Consider the following 14274-nt stretch of genomic DNA (forward strand, 5'->3'; position numbering starts at 1 on the left):
AATTGGATCTGAATTGGATCTTCTCATTGATGAGGATAGCCACATCCATCAGAACTGATCCTCATATAGTATTGTTGTTGAAGTATATAATCATCTCCTGGTTCTGCTCATTTCACTCAGTTCATGTAAGTCTCTCCAGGTCTCTCTGAAATCATCCTGTTGGTCATTTCTTACAGAACAATAATATTCCATAACATTTATATACCATAATTTATTCAGCCATTCTCCAGTTGATGGGCATCTACTCAGTTTCCAGTTTCTTGCCACTACAAAGAGGGCTGACACAAACATTTGTGCACATCTTTCTTTCCTTTAAGATCTCTTTAGGCTATAAGCCCAGTAGTAGCACTGCTAGATCAAAGGGTGTGCACAGTTTGATACCTTTTTGGGCATAGCTCCAGATTGCTCTCCAGAATGGTTGGATTCGTTCACAACTCCACCAACAATGCATCAGTGTCCCAGTTTTCCTGCATCTCCTCCAACAATCGTCATTGTCTTTTCCTGTCATCTTAGCCAATCTGATAGGTGTGTAGTGGTACCTCAGAATTGTCTTAATTTGCATTTCTCTGATCAATAATGATTTGGAACACTCTTTCATATGAGTAGAAATAGTTTCAATTTCTTCATCTGAAAATTGTCTGTTCATATCCTTTGACCATTTATCAATTGGAGAATGGCTTGATTTCTTATAAATTAGTGTCAGTTCTCTATATATTTTGGAAATGAGACCTTTATCAAAACCTTTAACTGCAAAAATGTTTTCCCAGTTTGTTTCCCTTCTAATCTTGTCTCCATTAGTTTTGTTTGTACAAAAGCCTTTTAACTTGATATAATCAAAATTTTCTATTTTGTGATCAATAATGGTCTCTAGTTCTTCTTTGGTCACAAATTCTTTTCTCCTCCACAAATCTGAGAGGTAAACTATCCTATGTTCTTCCCATTTATTTATAATCTCATTCTTTATGCCTAAATCATGAACCCATTTTGATCTTATCTTGGTGTTAAGTATGTGTCCATGCCTAGCTTCTGCCATACTAATTTCCAATTTTCCCAGCAGTTTTTGTCAAATAGTAAATTCTTATCCCAAAAGTTGGGGTCTTTGGGTTTGTCAAATTAGATTGCTATAATTGTTGACTATTTTGTCCTCATGACTGTGTTTTAGACAGAAAATCCAGAGTATACCTGTACAAGTCATGTTTCTTAGGTTATAGATATTTCAGGTTTTTAATTTTGGGAGTTTGAATACTTGGAGCTTTGACTTGGTTTGTTGTCCAAATACAAAAGGCCTAGGTAATGGAGGATGGAACTATATCAACTAATGCAAAGTGAAATGAACAGAACCAAGGGAACAGTGTACACAATAACAGCAACATTGTGTAGTGATCAACTCTGATAGACTTAGCTCTCCTCAGCAATGTAATGATCCAAGACAATTCCAACAGACTCATGATGGAAAATGCTATCTACATCCAGAGAAAGAACTATGGAGATTGGATGAAGATCAAATCATACAATTTTCATTATATTTTAAGAAAATTTAGGATGGAATAGATTTCCATGTATAGATAATCAGAAAATGAAGTTTGAGCAGTTTTCCAACACATTAGTTGTGTGACAGGGTAGTACTCCAGATCAGTAGAGCAGAAAGAACTCAGTGATTTGGAGTGAGAGGGTTTGGTTCACCTCTGGTTCTGCTACTTATTTTGATGTCCTTGGTCAAGTCACTTTACTTCATTGAAGTTTCCTTATCTAAAAAATGAGATTGAATTAGATGGTCATTAAAAGGCTCTTATTTCTAAGCCTATGGAATCCTAAATAATCTCACCATTCTTTTTTGTTTGTTTGTTTTTTGGTTATTGTTGAGGCAATTGGGGTTAAGTGCCTTGTTCAGGATCACACAATTAGTAAGTGTTAAGTGTTTGAAGCCAGATTTGAACTCAGATCTTCCTGACTCCAGGACTGGTGCTTTATCCATGGGCAGCTCTATCTAGCTGCCCTTAAGTTCATTTCCATATGGCACAGATCACTTGTATTCCCTGTCCACAGGAATGTTATGAAGAATTTGTTGAACCAAAGAGCATTGTCAGTGTAACTGAACAATTATCTTTTTTGCTTTGTTAAAAACCACACCAACTTAAGAAACTTATTCTTATGATGCGAAATACATATTGATGGCTGTACATGAGAAGGAAGAAAATAAGTGCTAGGACCAACATCAAAAGGACTGGCAATTATGGATCAGATTGGGGTATGTTTCTGAATCCTTAGGTTTCAGAGGTAGGCCAGTGTGCCTCCTGCTGTAAGTTGTGAATTCAGGGATCACTGTAGAAAAAGATAAATGGTGAAAGCCTTGAGTTCAAAGGCACACGGTCCCCTGCTTGGTGATAAATGGAGGAACTAATATGGCAGTTTGTGGAGAGTCAGTAAATCCAAGATCGAGTATGAAATCCTTTACATGTAGGGGGTGGCAGCTGGGGACCATCTTTCTAGAGGTCCTGAAGCAGACTTAAGGAACAGAAAGTAGGAAAGGGAAGTCCCTCATCTCGCAGCATCATAGTCTTTCATAATTTCATTATTTCATAATGGAGTTATTCCTAGGGCATCATGGAGATTAGGGCATGGTACCCCCCAAGATCTAGAAAATATGCATAAAATGTATTGGCCCTCCCTTTGAAGCAGAGAAGTCTCAATATTATGGTATTAAAAGATAAAATATATTGATATCATATAATCCTAGACATATATTTTATGCATTTCTGAAGTTTTAAACTAAAAGTTTAAAAGTTTTTAAACTTTTTCTTTATTGTTTGCTGGCTTTCCTGTGTAGTCTGTGGTTTCAGCAAAATTCCTCCAAAATCCCCAATTTTCTATGTGACCTGTGATATATTGAAACCATGATGGGGAAAGTCTCACTGTGGAAGGGATAACTATAATTGGAAGGAACCCTTTGTGGCCCTCTAGTAGAACTTGTACAAGGAACTCTTTGTCTTCTGCTAAATGATCATTTCAACATCTCTTTGAAAGACTGCTAGTAGGGGCAGTTAGGTGGTGCAGTGGATAGAGTACTAGCCCTGAAGTCAGGAGGACCTGAGTTCAAATCTGATCTGAGACACTTTTCCTGGCTGTGTGACCCTGGGTAAGTCACTTAACCCCAATTGCCTCAGCAAAAAACCAAAACAAAAAACAGAAAAAGAAAGATCTCCAGTGATAGGAAAACCACTCTCTCCTGAGATAGTTCATTTCAATGTTAGGTAGAAAGTCACTTTATCCTTTGCTTCTCATTCTGCTTTTTAGGATTAAAGCTTCTACTTGGTTTTTGGAGCTGGGGGGAAGCGAAGCTGGGATGCAGAGAACTGTAGCTTATTGCTGGTCCTTAAAATCTTCCTGTCTGTGCAGGGATCATTCCAGGGGCAATGAGGAGCTGGTGCAGCTGGTTCCAGGGCTTCAGGTGTACGGGGCTGATGAGCGCATTGGTGCCTTGACACACAAGTTGATTCACAACCAGGAGCTCAAGGTACTGTGGCTGACCAGGGGGCAGGACAGGGTCATCTGTTCCCTTCTGTCCTTCCCTCCTCTCGGATGTCCTGTGGCTCAGGTGTGTCAGCCCTGGGAACTTTCAGAATAAATTTGATTGTTGGGCTGGAAGCAGGGACCAGGAGTCGGGAACGTGACAAGCAAGTCACTGCTAAATCCCTTAGCGTGAGAGAGAGATGAGAAGGAGGGAGATCCGACTCTGTCTAGAAGGCTCAGTCTGTTTGGAAATATGGGTGTTACATACAGAAAACGGAAAAGGATGATTATCAGGGTACAACCAGGTTGCCCAGGGCCCTGGAGAGGAACATGGATCGGATACCAGAAACTCATTTTTGTGGTGTGCCCTGGTACACTACGAGGAGGCTCTGTTGTGTGCTTCTGTCTGACTTTGTGGAGAAGCACCCACAGGGGCCTTAAGAGAGTTTCTCTAGCTGGCTCCCGTCTGGAGAGAGGCTAAAGCAGCTGAGATAAGTTTTGGCCAGAAGGGGGCATCACTGAGCTTGTGGTGAATCGGTGAGATCTTACTGTTAAAGAGGGACCGAGATCTCCTGATAGAGGGGGTTTTAAAGGATGAGGTTGGCTCTCTTTGGTCTTGTAAGTAAAGGCTCCCGTTGGAGGCGGTGTGGTGCAAACAAAGGAGCTGGGCTAGATTATCGCCAAGGAACCTTCCTCCTCTGACCTTCTGTGTTCTGAGGCTGGCCCGACCAAAGGCTATATGGTTTACTCTTTTATTAGAATGGGTCATGGAAATTAGGGGGGCATGATCCCACCAAGTCTGTTTGTCTTCAGGAACCTGCCATTGATCCTAGGTGAGACACACAAACTTATCTCAGTCTTGTTTCTGTTGGCCTCCTGCCACGAGAGTGAGACAAACCAAACCTGCAGGAAGAATATGGGATAGGGGTTACAGAGACTACCTCAGGCAGCTTGGGAGCACACCTTGGGTCAGGGGGTGGGGGTGGGAGGTGTGACAGGGTAAGGGGAGGGAAAACTAGTAAGGCTCCAGGCAATTTCCTGGCCCTTCCCTTCCCTCTGCAGTTTGGAGCCATCTGTGTGCGGTGCTTGCTCACACCTGGCCACACCTTGGGCCATATGTGTTACTTCATGTGGGAAGACAACTGTCCAGATGCTCCAGCTGTGTTCTCAGGTACCTGGAGGCGCTTCTTTATGTGGCTTAAGCTTAGGAGCCAGGGTGAGCAGGAAGGGGAGGGAGCACTCTGGTTTTCCCTTGGGATTGTAGTCGGCATCATTCCCCGAGCATCCTCCTTTGGCAGATGTCGATGTGTGTGGGTGTCTTGTCCCGATGGGACTATTTCAGCAGATACCGCATGATAGTTTTGTCTGCGTCCTGCCATCTGGGCTTGTGTGTGGCTATGTGTCTCTTTCCTCTGTGTTATGTCCCTCTCCATGATGTCCCTTTCACCTGGCAACTAGAAAGAACTTTCACTCCCCTCCTCTGAACAGGTGATGCCTTGTTCGTTGGTGGTTGTGGTCGACTCCTAGAGGGGACAGCAGAACAAATGTACCGGAGCCTCAATGAAACACTGGGGACTCTGCCCAAGGAAACTGTGAGCACCCACTCTTAGTCTGCTTCCCTTCCCTCACTTTTTCCTCTTGCTATTTTACCACATTTTCCCTTCTGAATCTTCCTCCTTGGGAGGCTTTACATGAATCTGGCGATGAGCTATCTAATACCCTAGTAAATGACAACCTGACTGGCCTCTGATACTTCTAGATCTTTGGGATAAAATAGGGGTAGAAATATACCAGTCTCAAAAGACCCTGCAGTATGGGAAAAGTAAGGAGTAGGAGATCCAACAATCTAAATCTGTTGAAGCCAGTTTATCTAGTTTGTGTCTTGAAGAGACAGATGACTTAGGTATGTCAGGCACAGCCAGCAAACAAAGTCTAGAATCTAGCCCAGTAGTCTAGCCAAATCTACGTTTGCCTGCAATTGGGAAACTCATTACCCCGAGAATGAAATAGCTTGGGTATAGGACCCACCTGTTCAGGTCTATAACCTTGTTGTAACTATATAAAAATTTACTTGTTCACCATAATTGAAGCAAATGATTAAGATCCACTCTTCCTTTTACCTTGGATGCTGTTTCTTAGATAGCCAAATCATAGTGATGTTCTTAGTCCTTTCTGCTTGCTTTCTCAAAGTTGGAACATTCTTGGAAGACCAAATAACTGGCTATATTCATAAATATCCCATATAACTTTTGCCTTATGTTAAAATTATTATGGACCAATTTTTTAATTCCTTAGTAGGATATGTTTTCTGAAACATGTCTTGGATTTTAGTGGGTTTTAGTCTATACTCCTACTTTGATCCTGTGTGTGATTAATCTAGATCCTTAGCTTTACTCTCTTTTCTCTCTGTCTGTAGTCCTATAAGTGGCATCAATTCTAGAGAGCTGTGCTAGGAATAAAAAGGGAGAGAAGTAGACAAATTCAATGGTAGCCATTTTGGGGAGAGAGAGATTTATTGGGAATAGAGACTCATAGTTGCTGGTCATCAAAAGGTTTGGAGAATCCCGACCTATCTGCATGAATGATAGACATTGAAATAGTGTGCCACCTCATTGTCCCCAGCTGAGCTTACTCTTGAGGTGGTCTGGAACATCTTTCCATTGGCTGGATGTGCCAGGGCAAAATCTGTGGGAACCCTAAGCATCTCCTCCTTTCCTTTTGCAGAAAGTGTTCTGTGGGCACGAGTACACTGTCAGGAATCTCAAGTTTGCTTTGAAGGTGGAACCTGATAATGAAAATGTGAAAACAAAGCTGGCTTGGGCCAAAGTAAGTATTATAGAATTTGAAAAGATAAATGGGGCATTGAGGCTGTGTTGGGAGGAAGTGGAGTTATTAGACATTAAGTAAGCCTGCTTTGAAATTGAGGACTTAGAAATGGGGAAAATTTTTATTTTACATATTTTACATAATACATTTACAAGTCAGAATTTAACAGAATTCATTTTATTATCCAAACTTATCAAAATACGTAAAAGGCATGCTGGTCAATTTGTTAAGATTTTGGAAATCTCAGGTTAAAAGATATAAGCTATTTGCAGAAACATTTTAGAATTGTTTCCCAAAAATGGGAGTGACAAATTTCTTTAGGTCTTTATTTCATGGAACACTGGGAAATAATATATTTCAGTTCTTGATTTTTACTTTGTAGAAATAAAGCAACAGATATCTCGGGAACATTTGGATAAAGGATTCTTTTATCATTGCTCCTCCCTGTCTTCCTGTGTTGAATGGGATGTTCAGTTCCATAGTAATGATTCATTTTGGGGACAGGGGTCCTTGGCAACCTCATGCTTCAAAGAAGAGGTTTTATTGGGTCTGGGCTGTCAGGAACCAGATGTAAATCTGGGAAAAGTCATGTAGAGAAATTGTCAGGACCTGGTCAGTCTATTCAATTGATCTCTTGCTTTCAATCAAGCTCATCCTTTTTGGTTTGGCTGGCACTCTGACTTCTCTGTTTAATTTCTCATGGACATTTAGTATGGAGAGATGATGACCCAGTTTAGAACAAGTTTCCTCAGCTCACTAGGTTCAGCTTTCTCGGAGTTTCTGTGGAGAATACCTTCCTCTTCTGGTCCTTAGTACATTGAGCCTGCTGGCCTCAGAGTGGAAATGTTAATGATTGTTAAGACATTTGAAAGACAGGGAACTAGGGCATGTAGTCCCTCCTTTTGTATAAGCTGACACAGTGGATGATCTCTAGCATCTCCACCACTAATCTGAGCCTCTTGACTAAAGTTTCTCTCTTTATGATAGCCAGTAGGCTCTAATTTATTTCCCAAGTATAAAGTCCTTTCTGGTGTCACACAGAAACACTCTCTTCACACATTGCTATTGTCTCCCAGAGGAGAGGGGCATGAACTTTATATAATCCCAAGCTCATTGTAACTTGTTTCATTAGGGACTTTAGGAGGCAGTTTAATGAGTTGTTGTCGTAGAAGAAAGCAATCGCTTGATGGTGAGCCTCTTTGTACTTAGCTTGATAGGTTGGTTCTTGGATGGCACAGTTACCCAGCGAGCCTCAGTTGAGTTCCATTGAACCCATAGTCACTTTCATGCCATAATGAGATGTTAGAATAGAGTTTTGGCAAAGGAGAATTTTCAAGACTTGCTAATTACTAACAAGTTTTATGTCAGTTTGTATGCATACCCTAATTTTTTTTTTATTATAGCTTTTTATTTACAAGATAGATGCATGGGTAATTTTACAGCATTGACAATTGCCAAACTTTTTGTTCCAATTTTTCCCCTCCTTCCCCCCATCCCCTCCCCCCGATAGCAGGTTGACCATGTTACATATGTTAAAGTATAAATTAAATATAATATATGTATACATGTCCTAACAGTTATTTTGCTGTACAAAAAGAATCGGACTTTGAAATAGTGTGCAATTAGCCTGTGAAGGAAATAAAAAATGCAGGCAAACAAAAATAGAGGGATTGGGAATTCTATGTAATGGTTCATAGTCATCTCTCAGAGTTCTTTCACTGGGTGTAGCTGGTTCATTTCACTACTGCTCTACTGGAACTGATTTCATACCCTCATTTTTAATAATTGTTCATAACTATCAGGATATCTCTGGCTTATGTTCTTCCTCCCTTCTGCTTATTCCTTCATTGTTTTGATGGTTCTTCTGTCTTCTTCTCTTAGAACGTTTGACCTTCAAATCCCCCTAGCTTCTTTATCTCAGTTTTTTTTTTCTATCATATTGACTTTTGCTTCTTCTATCCCTTGATCCCTGCCAAATTTTTTGCTTTGTTTCTCCCCCACCCCTCCCAGCACTAGTGTGTTGAGCTGAGTCAGCCACTTAGGCAGCTGTACTATCCCATATACCATATTTAGCCTTGAGTATATTTAAATCATATTGCATTGGGTTTATGGTACAATAATGATGTTTCATAACACTCATTTGATATTGAATAATGGGGATTTTTCCACACCCTTCTGGGACTCACAAGACATTTTCACTGTCTTCCCCTTTGGACAGTAAGAGAACAGTAATAATGTCTGGCCATTAATTCCTTCTTGCCTCTCCATTTGGACATGGGGCTGTTGAGTGATGAAAGGAGTGGAGGTCAGGTTTGGTTCCTGTAATTTTCAGCTTTTCTCCAAAGTGGATAGCTGCTCACAAGAAAGCGAGAAAATTAGAAGGATGAGCTGAGCATTCTTTATAAAGTGCTTATAGTGGCTGGTTCTGAGCCTGCAATTGACTTTGCTTTTTTGACAACTTAATTGTGACATGGCATGTGCTCACCATTTAACTTGTTATTGTTCCAGGCTAGAGATGACGACGACATACCCACAGTGCCTTCAACCTTAGGAGAGGAGTTTCACTATAACCCTTTCCTCAGAGTAGCGTAAGTATCTTCTTGTTAGTTGGGCTTTGTAATATGGAAATATTCCACATATTTATGTGCCCCTCCCCCTGTACTCTACCTTGACCTCTTCTGTCCTTCCTTCTGTCTCTCCCCAACTGAGCCTTACTATTCTAAGGTACTCCGTCTTCAATCCATCTTTTAGGTGTCCAGGGGCTGCTGGAACTTGAGGGTCTAGCACCAGGTATTCTCTTTTTTTTTTTTTTTTTTTTATTTAATAGCCTTTTATTTACAGGATATATACATGGGTAACTTTACAGCATTAACAATTGCCAAACCTCTTGTTCCAATTTTTCACCTCTTACCCCGCCCCCCACCCCCTCCCCTAAATGGCAGGATGACCAGTAGATGTTAAATATATTAAAATATAACTTAGATACACAATAAGTATACATGACCAAAACATTATTTTAGCACCAGGTATTCTCAATTGAAATGCTGTTTTGAAAAATACTCATGTTGTTAGTTTAAGAAATACATAGCTTCCATGGGATGACGATGATATTTTTGTTCCAGGGGTTTTCGTTATGACTGTCGTGAGCCCAGGAATGTGTAATAGTTGAGTAAGAAAATCTACAATGGAACAGATAGCATGCTTAGAATGAGAAAACTTCCAGGTAGGAGAGCCATGTGGCAAGTGATGGGCTCTCATTTTCCTCAGGGCTCAAGTCCTCCCTTGGCAATAATTGGGTCAGTTAGTGGTGCCTTTATGAGACCATTTGCTGCACTAAGTGGAGTGTCCTTGGTACTGGTTATAGTCAGGCTTATCAAATTTCCAGGCATAAAGAGCTGCTTGAAGCTCTGCTCTGTCATGTATGTGGACTTTTGTTTGGGTTAAATGAACATATCATGAGTGGATTCTGTTAAGTTTTGAAAATTGTAAAATGGGAAAGGACTGAGAGGGCTGGTTTTTGAGGAAACAGGACTGTGAAAATTCAACCTAACTTATATTTTTCTTCCCTTCTTGGTCTTGGTCTTGCTCTTGAGATGGGAGCTCAGTCCCTATCCCTGACACATACTGACACATTAATTTATAGTGACCATAGGAGATCATTCAGCTTCTACTTGAATGCTTCTAGTAAAAATGCCTGGCCACTTGTCTCATTTTTGGAGAATAATTGTTAGGAAGTTTTCCTTGGATCAAGGTAAACACCCTCACTTTTTTCATTCAGTCTTTGTATGGCACAGTCTTGAGATCATTATCTTGGTTGCTTACCTCTGGACAATCTCTCTATTGCTCATCTGTATCATTCCTAAAATACAATAAGAACTGAATACCCTACCCCAGACATGTGGTCCAATAGCAGGACTATTTCCTCCCCTTTTTTGGGCTCTGAAGCCTAGGGGTTGTAAGGAGGCAGATTTGTGGAGCAGAAGGCTAGCCTCAGATTGAGATGGAATTTCAGGCCCTAACTCTGACACATACTGGCTGTGGGACCTTAACCAAGTCACGTAGCTAGGAAAACTCCCTAACACTGAGTAGAAAAAGTTTTCATTCATTTCATTGGTAGAGAAACTTTTCCCATTGGGAGTCCCTTATTCCAATAAAATCACAGGTCTTGGTTGCCATATCACATTGAAGCTGCTTTCCACTAAAACCTCTAGATCTCTTTTCTGACTGCTTTTTAACTAATCTTTCCCCCTCTCATACTTGTGAAGTTGAATTTTTTAAAAATGCAGGTGCTATTATGGCTCATCTTATTAGATTCAATTAAGTTATTGAGTCCACTTTTCTCTTTATCCAAAAGAAGAATATAGTGTGACAAATGTCAGATGTTTTGCTTAAATCTAGGTAAAGTACATCCATCTTGTTCCTTTGATCTAGAAGTCATAAAAAAAAAAAAAAAAAAAAAAAAAAAGGAAATCTTGGGGCAACTAGGTGCAGTAGCTCTGAAGTCAAGAGGATTAAGCTCAAATCTGGCCTCAGACACTTAACACTTCCTAGCTGTGTGGTTCTGGGCAAGTCATTTAATCTCAATTGCCTCAGCCAAAAAAAAAAAAAAAGTCAATCTTATTAGTATGGCCTGACCTATGCTGGAAGCTCTTCTGGTTCTTGGGGCACTGCTTCTTTTCTTAGTTTTTCACTAACTTTAATAAGTTTTAGGATTTTGCCAGAAATAGAAGTCAAAGCTCACTAGTTTATAGTTGGCACACCTGATTCCCTCTCCATATCTCTCCCTTTTAAAACAATCAAGACATTTGTCCTTTCTGATCTTGGGGCATCTTTCTGGTTCATTGACAGTGACTCAACAGTCACATTGTCAGCTTAGTAGCTCAGAATATAATTCATTCAGATCTAGTGACTAGAAGCCATTAAGGGCAGTTACTATTATCATACTTGGTTATCTATTCCCTGTTAGCTATTTTTATTCAGTCTTTCCTAGCCCAGAGAGTGTTCTCCTTGGAAGAAGAAACCATTCATTCAGTCAGGACAGTACAGCAGTAAAAGAGTTAAATGTCTCTGTCATCAGTTACCATTGCCAATCCACCATGAATAGAAACAGTCCTATCCTTTCTTTGATCCTCTTTACCCAATATAGGATTATTGGTCTTTCCCCCAACACTTTATTTTGCTGTCCTTAATATTCTACAACTTTGTTTGACTTCCATATGTTCAGAGTTTTAGCACTCCTGACTCTCATAGGTCAATGCCACATTTCTGTATTCATCTTCAATTCTGATTTCATAGTTTCTAGATATTTTGAAAAAATTTTTAAAGCTTATACTTACAAACTGCTTGGTGATTGCTCAGTGCATTTATATCCATTCTTTTGGACAACTACCCTTTTTTCTCCTCAATAAAATTCTCTTTTTCCTCAGAATTTTATTTGCAAGAGCTTCCAATTCCTTTTGGACTGCATACATTGGCAGCATTTTAGTCTGTGTCATCTTATCATTTCCTGAATCCATTGATATCTGCCTTCCCCAAATCCAGGATGCGTATCAGAGGCTCATCTTTCCACAAGCAGCTAGGTGGTACAATGTAGAGTACTGGACTTGGTGCCAGGAAAACCTGAGTTCAAATCTAGCCTCAAATCTCCTTACTAGCTATGTGACCCAATCTATAAATTGAGGATAATAACAGCACTTCTCTTACAGGGTTGTTGTAAGGATATGAGATCATATTTTATATGTTGTAAGGACATGAGATAATATTTTTAAGATAAATATTTTATTTTAATAAATATTTATATTTTTAATAAAATAAAAATTTATATTTAATAAAGATAAATATTTTAAAGATCTCTGTAAACTTACATAGTACTATATAAAAGCTAGCTAACTGTTATTATTGATTATTAAAAATGCTAAGATAGTGTGGCCATTTCATCCCAAGGTTCCCATCATTTCCATTCCAGCAGTCAGTTCCTGTTTCTTCAAGATGTGCTATGGTCTGTCCATTTCCTTGCTAAGATATGATGTTCAAAATTGAACATAGTAGTAGTCCTCATGGAGCATGACCAGGTAGATAACAAGGCAGTGGGCTTTTCTTAATGAAGTTTAAGATCACATTCATGGTGTTGGTTACCATGCCTTGCACTGAGCTTGCATCATCCCTCTAGCCCCACCCTACTGAGATTTATTTATTTATTTATTTTATTATGGACTATTCCATAGCCTCATCCTCCTATTCAGGCCATTAAGGCCACTAGCTCAATTTTTTATTTATTTTTTTTAAATCAGCTTGTATTTTTAGAGGAATACTCTACTACTTCATTGTAAGGAAAAGAGTAGGAAGGAGGGAAGGAGGCACTGAAATATGTGGACTGGATTGAATTTTTACAGGCCCACCAATTTCCAAGGCAAGATTGATTGGTTTTGGAGCTAATTTAGTCTTCCTATACTGCTATTAGGTTTGTGGTTCTTCCCAAACAGGAGAAAACTGGACCCTCTGAGGAGGAAGTAGCTTCTTGTCCTTCAAGGAATCATGATGTGTTTCTATAGGGACCATTAGGTGAAAGACAATCCACTTAAGGATCAGAGGAAGAAGACATGCTGATGAGACCTCCACAGTTATCTTCTTAACAATATTACAAAAGTCTTCTTGGGGCATGTGTTCTTGGGGCAAGAACCTCTCAAGACTTGTTAAACCTGATTACTGTTTACTTCTTGTGAATGACATGGCAAAAATGGTTTTGCCAGAAGTAATCTATAAAGCACTGCTTAAGGATTATGAAATCTTGGTTATGAAACTGAAAACTTGAGAGCAGCTTTCATGCTGTTAACTAAAGGCAGGGGTTTCAGGAGAGAAAGGCAGATTCAGGAAGTGAAAGATGGTTAAGAAATATCTGAGGAGGGGATTTAGATTTTCTGAATTGCAGCTTAAAATACAGAAATGACACCCTGTTGCCCAGGGATGGACTGCACCTAAAAAGATCAGGTAAAAATGAAATCTGTTTCTAATCAAAAGTGAATTACTTATGCATATCCACCAAGCTAGATACCATAGAGAATAACTCCAGTGAAGGAAAAGAAGCAGTGGAGATTACTTAGGATTTCATGATAAAATTAAAAAAAAAAAAAAACAACATTCGTGACATCAGGTATTTATACATAAATGCAGAGGAGATGGGTAATAAACAAGGTAAAGAAGTAAAATTGTATGAATCACTGGAATGTGAGAGAATGGAGCTCATGATCAGAATATGCTTTGGAAAGCTATTCCTTTTTTCTGAAAGAAATAGGACAGTTAAAAGGAGGAGTAGAATAGTAATGTACGTGAAGAAGATATATATGTTCATCTGAGAAATCCAGGCATCAGAATTAGGGGAAGAGTTGGTAAAGAGCACATTTACCAAGGTGAAGAACAACAGAAAAATAAACACTATTGTCATGCAGTGGTATACTGTAGACCACCTGGACAGAAAGGGAAAATAGATGAGGGATTTAGGAAACCAATTATGTGATTTGCACACGGGTGTGATTTAGAAGTGATAGGGTACTTCTGTTAATTGGACACTTGTTAAAAGGAGAGCAACTAATAATTTCTTGATGTTTCCCAATGATAATTCCATTCTTCAAAAATTGGAGGAGACAAAGAGAACTTTTCTGGACCTGATTTTCACTAAATAAGTGTAGAGAAGAATCTATCCAGAAATAACTGGTCACTGAATAGAAATGAGAAACTTACTGGATGGGGGAGGTGGAGAAGCAATCCCTTCATCTTAGAAAGGCAAGCCGGGCAGTGTAAAGTGTATCCTAGAGTCTGGGAGTTCAGATTTCAAAGGGTTTAGAGAAAAAGATAGGATTTCATGCACTAAAATTTTCAGGGTAAGTCAGCCTAACAGGGAGGACTCCAGAAAGAAATTCCAAAAATGAAAATGGAAGCAAT

At 39.5% G+C, this 14274-nt stretch overlaps 1 protein-coding gene across 8 annotated transcripts in view; it reads left to right on the forward strand.

Annotated features, from left to right (window-relative positions):
- HAGHL (hydroxyacylglutathione hydrolase like) overlaps positions 1-14274 on the forward strand; it is a 40014-nt gene that overhangs the window by 13140 nt on the left and 12600 nt on the right. For 6 of the 8 annotated variants that reach the window (XM_031945732.1, XM_031945735.1, XM_023497774.2 and 3 more), the window contains exons 4-8: positions 3397-3514; positions 4573-4681; positions 4999-5102; positions 6235-6336; positions 8845-8924. In XM_031945732.1, coding sequence (XP_031801592.1) covers positions 3397-3514; positions 4573-4681; positions 4999-5102; positions 6235-6336; positions 8845-8924 — 513 coding nt within the window. Of the gene's footprint in view, positions 1-3396; positions 3515-4572; positions 4682-4998; positions 5103-6234; positions 6337-8844; positions 8925-9087; positions 9127-14274 lie in introns of all 8 variants that reach the window. The other 2 variants (XM_031945734.1, XM_031945733.1) reach the window with 1 other exon arrangement.

This window comes from Sarcophilus harrisii, chromosome 1 (genome assembly GCF_902635505.1).
Source record: "Sarcophilus harrisii chromosome 1, mSarHar1.11, whole genome shotgun sequence".
Classification (NCBI taxonomy): Eukaryota; Metazoa; Chordata; class Mammalia; order Dasyuromorphia; family Dasyuridae; genus Sarcophilus; species Sarcophilus harrisii.